This window comes from Electrophorus electricus, chromosome 4, assembly GCF_041902795.1.
Source record: "Electrophorus electricus isolate QZ-2024a chromosome 4, ASM4190279v1, whole genome shotgun sequence".
In the NCBI taxonomy this organism is placed as follows: Eukaryota; Metazoa; Chordata; class Actinopteri; order Gymnotiformes; family Gymnotidae; genus Electrophorus; species Electrophorus electricus.
Genome location: NC_137500.1, coordinates 33961086 through 33968083, shown reverse-complemented (window position 1 = coordinate 33968083; position 6998 = coordinate 33961086). Strand labels below are relative to the sequence as shown.

General features: G+C 37.0%; 1 protein-coding gene across 26 annotated transcripts in view; it reads right to left on the bottom strand.

The window, feature by feature from the left end:
* Positions 1-65: 65 nt before the first annotated feature.
* obsl1b (obscurin like cytoskeletal adaptor 1b) overlaps positions 66-6998 on the bottom strand; it is a 32317-nt gene continuing 25384 nt past the window's right edge. For 25 of the 26 annotated variants that reach the window (XM_027005677.3, XM_081713422.1, XM_027005675.3 and 22 more), the window contains 7 exons: positions 6050-6316; positions 4505-4614; positions 4197-4350; positions 3570-3731; positions 3281-3385; positions 2880-3146; positions 66-1580 (listed from right to left, as the gene is read on the bottom strand). In XM_027005677.3, coding sequence (XP_026861478.3) covers positions 1306-1580; positions 2880-3146; positions 3281-3385; positions 3570-3731; positions 4197-4350; positions 4505-4614; positions 6050-6316 — 1340 coding nt within the window. In that variant the 3' untranslated portion in view covers positions 66-1305. Of the gene's footprint in view, positions 1581-2879; positions 3147-3280; positions 3386-3569; positions 3732-4196; positions 4351-4504; positions 4615-6049; positions 6317-6998 lie in introns of those variants that run through there. The other variant, XR_014123384.1, reaches the window with a different exon arrangement.

Sequence of the window (6998 nt, the reverse complement as noted above, 5' to 3'; positions counted from 1 at the left end):
GTCTCGTGTTTGTTGACCATGGAGCAAGTTCGACAAATGCAGTTAAAATGAAAAACACTAGAGAGTTGACCAGTAAAGCTTATTTTATTTGACTTTTAAAACTTAGGATAAGTTCTTAAAATTCAGAAAACATTTCCATTCATTTTTTAAATGACCATGTTTCTCTAAGATAGTTTGATATATGTATTGATTAAACACAATTCTGACTCACAATCATGTGTCTGAAGTTAGCGTTCAGTAACTTGAAACTTCCGTGGTAACCTTTTGGCCCTGTGCATTGCACACCTGTGTAATACCATGCATCCTGATATTCCTTTAAGCTGCATTCCACAAGACACCATTTATTTATTATATTAAAAAACATCTATACAAAGGACAATGTACATACCATAAAGGTATTAAACAGAGACTTATGTCTGAACCAATTTAGGTTTTGTTATTATGGATGAGTGGCATTTTCTTGGCACTGTAACCTTAGCCTACTATGATTTACGATGCACAAGAAATTCTTAACCTATTTATTAAATCACCATGTATAACAAATCAACAGTAGCTCTTTACCAACACCCTTTTAGAACTAATACAAAAACTTATCTTTAGGTAATATTATATGTTTAATTTTCAAGGAAGTTACAGTTTTAATACATCTTGTATATGTAGGCCTAAAGGTTTCAGCTCAGTGCAAAACCTTTAGATTGGCTGGATGGATGTAAGCCTAAATAATAACAATGTATACTCTACATTTCTTGTGAATATGCTTTTAAACATCTTACAGATCAATTAAAAAAGAATCTCAAAGAATGTTTTTAACTCTTAATTTCAGTGTATCAGTTTCAGATGATTACAACATAAAGATGGTTCCATGTTTCTCAGTGATTATCTAATAATTAAAAGGAGGGATATTAATCACCTAATAATCAGCTGAATTCTACATGACACAAAACACAAGTTTAATGGGCTTGACAATACTTAAGGTGTGCATTGAGTTTATACTAATATAAGGCTCAATATCCAAGCCATTCAAAATGGTTCCTTCCCACAGGAGAAGCACTGGTTACTATTTGCACTAAGCTCACTGTTAGTTACAACTACGGGACTGGTGTGAAGGCTAACTGTTTCTGCCAGCAAATCCATTTAACATGACCTTTTTAGTCATGTTTTGTTTAGCAAAAACTTCAACCTAAGCTGGTTAGGACCAATTTCTGATCTGCTCTTCTTCTAATCAGTAGAAATTATACAAACATTAACAGAATGTAAAAGATGCTTAGTCTAAATGTCATGCTCTTGCTTAAGAAAACATGTTGCTTAATTTTTGACATGCAATTTTGCAGTGCTTTTGGCCTTTCCTGAAATGAACTCCACTATACCGCTCATGTCCTTGTATGTCTGCCTTAGAGTGAGCCTGTGCACTGTCTGCATTTTCTCCATGAGAACTCTGGGTCCTGGCTGGAGGACCTCTCCATTCAGCGTCCATATAGGCTCCTTGAGCGCAGGAATGGAGATCTCGCATGCAAAGCATGCTTCTTCTGGAGCCGTCACCTCCACGTCCTGCAGATCCTGCACCATCAGAATTGACTGTGCTGTGGAAGAGACAGAATAAACAAGGATCAGTACAAACTGTCAAACATTCATATTAGTAGTAAAATCAATGTGTTCCAAGGTACCCAGTTCTGGTCCTGGAAGACAGTTTGGTCAAACATACCTGATTCAACATATAAATTCATTACCAATCTTAGCAGTTTTGATAGAGTTGGGAATTCACCAAGCTGTGGTAGGCTCCAGCTTGTTTATTTATACACATTTACATTTAATATATCTTATGAAAAGAAAACATACCTTAACAAGCAATAAGTAATAAAGTTACTGGTAAAATTACTTATCTTTCTATGTATTTTAATACAACCCTCAGATCCTGAATTTTGTTTTATATTTTATATGAATATATGAAGTTTTATATTAAATCCTTACGTATGTAATTTGAGTAAAATGTACTTTACATTAACATGTAACATTACATTAACTGATGAGGACTAGCCTGCACGCAACACCTTGACAGTAAAATTCTTGCTTTAGTTCATTTCATTGAAACGTCGCTACCATACCAAATAACGCTCGCTAAGCTAAACAGACACGCGCGTCAGTCTGCACGTGCCCATGACTGGGCGTTAACGGACGCTTTGGCTTACCCGAAGGCTTGCGTTTAGCTGGCTAGCTAAAGTTCTAGTCAAGTAACCTAAGTAATTTACTGCTTTGACGACGTCCGCCTCTTGTTCGTTTATATTTTTTATAAATATAAAAGGAAAAGTGTACTTTTACTAAATTGGAAGTCATGAGAGTGACGCTAGGAAAATCACAACGTTAACTAACAGCTAGTTCCTGTGTAGGAACTCCCGTGTAGGTGGGTACCTAACGCTAGCTTGGCAGCAACGTTTTTTTTTCCTTGAATTGTTTTCGCTGATGTTCCCTTTTCTATCTAGTTCATGCTAGCTGAGCTAATGTTAGCTAGGTTAGCTAATAAAACTGCAAACACAAGGGACACTGGTTTATTGTGAAATTTCCGTAGCCAGTATCCTGGAAATTCGAATTGTTATTGTAGCTATTAAATTTTACTATTTGCTGATACAAAATGCTAACCTGGAGCTAAGGACTAACTTAATATTGATATCTAAAGTTGATGGCTAGTTAATGTCTGCATGTTGTTGACTCTTGACACAGCGTTGATGTGGGACAATGACATTTGATGTCAGTGTTGAAAGTTTGGGACAACATCGAAAAGATATGTGTTTTGAATTCCAAGTACTGACAACCGTTATTCAACTTTGGGACACAGTATTGCCGTAACATTGTAACAAAAATGCCTACATGGGAATTTGTCTCACCTTCAACAGTGAGCCGTGCTGAAGATGTGTAGTCTCCCACTTGGACGCTATAAGTACCTTCGTCCTCAAGTGCCACCTGTTGAATAACTAGCTTGCGGTAACAACCTTCGCTACAGATCTCAAAGCGCTCTGATGGCAGGATAACGGTGCTGCCTTTGTACCAGCGGATGCTGCAACGCGGATTGGACACCGTGCAGTCCAGTATCACACGGGTCTTCTCCAAAGCTGTTTTGTCTTGTAAAGGCTTCACTATGTTCACAGGAAGTTCTGAGGAGAGGAAAATATGAGCATGAAGGTTTGACCACCATGCTCACACACAACTCTTAACATAAAAATTACTAGAGAAAGAAAAGAGAATATTAAAGCAAAACATATTTTAAAAGATTAAAATGCCTACTTACTCTTTACCTCCAGGTAAGCAACTGTCTCGATATTCTTTGTAACAAACTTGATCTCTCCTGAATCGTCTCCCTTAACATTGCACATTAGGAGGAAGTGCTTGGTTCCTGTGTGTTAGAATGGAGCATGGATTAATCACAGTAAATATATGGCACAGGACTCCAATGGGAATCAAATTTAGGTCTTGGGATAATGTTCAATTATTTTAGCATATTCTCTTAAAAAGCCCATTGGTCAAATGCAGGGTAAAGGGGATATTCAATTTTAAATAATTTATTTCATTAAATTAACCTTCTTGACGGATCTTGATGGTGCTGGTGGGCTTGATTTTCTCTCCATTCTTGAACCACTCTCCAGCTGTATTATCCAGAGACACTTCACACATAAAAACAGCATTCTGGTCCTCTTGAATCTCCAGATCTTCCAGGCTCTGCAACACTTCCAGCTCTCTCTCTGTCCCAGTAATACATTAAATAGCTGTAGCCACTGCATAGCTACATTTAGTCTAAGGCACACCCTTTGACTTTAAAGCTACAAACCATGAACTTTCTACACAGTTTGCCCTAAAGCTGAAGATGGGAGGACACAGTGAAACCTTCAAAATGATATGTAGCTCTAGATTCAAAAGCCAGCTAGCGCACTTAAACTGAAATGTAATTAAGTCAAAAAATGTTAAAATAATATAATTTGAAAAAATGTCTGCAGCATTACTTCCATTGCATTACTGTCAAAATCAGAAACTGATTCTCAGATGAGTCTTGTCTCTAAATGTTAATCTGTACAAATAGAAATGTTGTCTTGTATTCCTGCAGGTGGCAGTGTTATACTGAAAATCAGTATACATAATTCCTGCTGTATTTACACACTCTCACACACAGAAGTTTATAGCAGTGTAATTTCTGAAGCTTCTTTCATTACCGTAGATTTCCACAGAGCAGGAGGTAACGGCGTCTCCGGCATCACACACATATACACCTGAATCTCCAAGCTCACATTTCACAATCTGTAGGAAGCGTTTTCTTCCCATGGAGTATATGCGATAGTTCTTCCCTGGCTTAAGCTCTAGCCCATTCTAAGTCATAGAAAAATACTATTGATCTTTAAATCAAACAAATTATCAATACAACAAATAAACTAATGATCTTAATGTAAACAAAACAATTACAGACTCTGAGGTAATTTGTGTAAAAGTAAATAGTTTTGTTTGTTTGTTTATTTGCTTTTACCTTTGTCCACTTTACATCCACATGTCGGGACAGTTCACATTCGAGGGCCACTCCAGTGCCCTCTGGGAAACTGCTGTTTTCTAGCCTTTTCAGGATGGATACTGGTGTTTCTAAAGAAATCAAGGGGAAAGGTTTTTAGTTGTGTATTTCATTTAGGTCAGTCTGAAAAACAAAAAAGCTTACATTGTTATCAGGGTTCTCAGAAATTATGTATCTTGTGCTGGTGCTAACAGATTCACATGTAGGAGAATTTTGCTATTGTGATGTCTTGATTTTGGGAAATACCTTAACACCTTTAGGTTGTACAGTATACCTGAGTGATCATTTTGCTACACTGCTTTTAGCAGACTTAGTCCTGTCTGGTGATAAGAATGCAAGGCGATATTAGTAACATATTGGTATTATTGGGTAGTTAATAAACATTATACAAAATTTAAGTTGATATTAGAATTTCTGTAATATTTAGCGATGTAGCATTAATTGCTTGATATTTCATACTGGCTACTAAGGCTTTTTCTTGATATGATGAACTAATGGTGAACAAGTAAAAAAAAATAGGATGGCTTTCCTATTTATGAACTAGTAGACAGATTAATGTGGACCTATAGGGGCCAAACAGAGAAAATAACTTCTCACGGCAGATCAATTTAGCAGACTTACATTGCCTTCCAGAGTTTTCAAGAGACAGATATCCATATACCAGTATAAAAGTGTGTTGAATGTCAAAGTGGATTGAGTATAGCAATACTTTACTCTGGCACTGGAAGGGTAGGCATAGGAAACCCTTTGTTGCCATAGAATTATCAAGCTGTTGTCATCCTCACTGACAGCTCTCAGATTTGAACAGTTAAGCCTTACTGAGTGACTTGCCATTAACAAGATTCCCTTACACTATCACCTTATGCCTCTGAGTGCTTGAAAAGTTTCGGTAGCTTTACTGAGATCACGTGATCCACTTATTTTTATATATATGTAAGTTGACATGTAGGAGACACTGGAAAAGCCATCAATCCATTCCATTGTTCTACCATCAGTGTCTGAAATTCAATCACGTTAAAGACTTGCATCATATCTTTATGTTCTGGTACCTATACCATAGCTGAGCTTCTGGCAACATTCTACACCATATAAGGCGTAAGGCTTATTACTATGGCACATGGGTGAGCCACTCCTCTTCTTATTGTGCAGTGGAGTGTTCTTTTCTTATTACTGAAAATTCTAAGATGCCACATGAATAGTGCCTTTATCAAAAGCAATTAGACTATTTTGACTTATGTCTTACATTTACATTTACGGCATTTAGCTGATGCTTTTATTAAAAGTTATTTACAATGATGACTGAATAAAACTTGAGCAATTGAAGGTTAAGGGCCTTGCTCAGGGATCCAACAGTAGTAACTTGGCAGTGGTGACTTATGTCTTGCAGTGAAGTTTATGAGTATCAGAGTCCATTTTGTGGACCAGACTGATTCAGTAGATTAGAAATATTATTTTTATTAGTTATTGTCCACATATATTTCCCCTTATATTTGTAATAATATTTACCTTTAACACTGAGTCTTGCAGAGGACCTTGCATTGTCAGCAGAGAACATGTAGGTACCAGTGTCCTCTAGAGTGAGGTTCCATATGGTAAGGCTGTGCACACGTCCCTTGGCAGTCATACGCCAGTGGTTGTTGTTTTTGAGGCGGCTCCCATCCTTATGCCATACCCCTTCTACATTGCTGTGCGACAGTTCAACTTCAAAAGATGCAGTCTCATGCTCAAAAGTTTGGATCTCGGATAGTCCTTTGCGTATTTTTATTTTTCGTGCTGTGTATAAGAGAAACAGGAGAATTAAATGAAATAAATAAATTACATGTTGAGAATTAACTTGGAGTTGTGAAAGTGAAAGGTGCACAGAGAATTTGTAGAGAGCATTGGAAAATAAAGATTTATGAATGGACCAATACAGTGGTGTGAAAAAGTGTTTGCCTCCTTCCTTTTTTTTTTTTTGCATGTTTGTCACACTTAAATGTTTCCGATCATCAAACAAATGTAAATATTAGACAAAGATAACACAAGTAAACATAAAATGCAGTTTTTAAATGAAGGTTTTTATTATTAAGGGAGTAAAAAATCCAAACCCCCCCCTTTGAATCAAGAAATCACTTAAATGGGACCTGCCTGACAAAGTGAAGTACACCAAAAGATCTTCAAAAGCTAGACATCATGTTGCAATCCAAAGAAATTCAGGAACAAATGAGATAAAAAGTAATTAAGATCTATCAGTCTGAAAAAGGTTCTAAAGCCATTTCTAAAGCTTTGGGGCTCCAGTGAACCACAGTGAGAGCCATTATCCACAAATGGCGAAAGCATGGAACAGTGGTAAACCTTCCCAGGATTGGCCCACTGACCAAAATTACCTTAAGAGCACAGTGACGACTCATCCAAGAAGTCACAAAAGACTCCACAACAACATCCAAAGAACTGCAGGCCTCACTTGCCTCAGTTA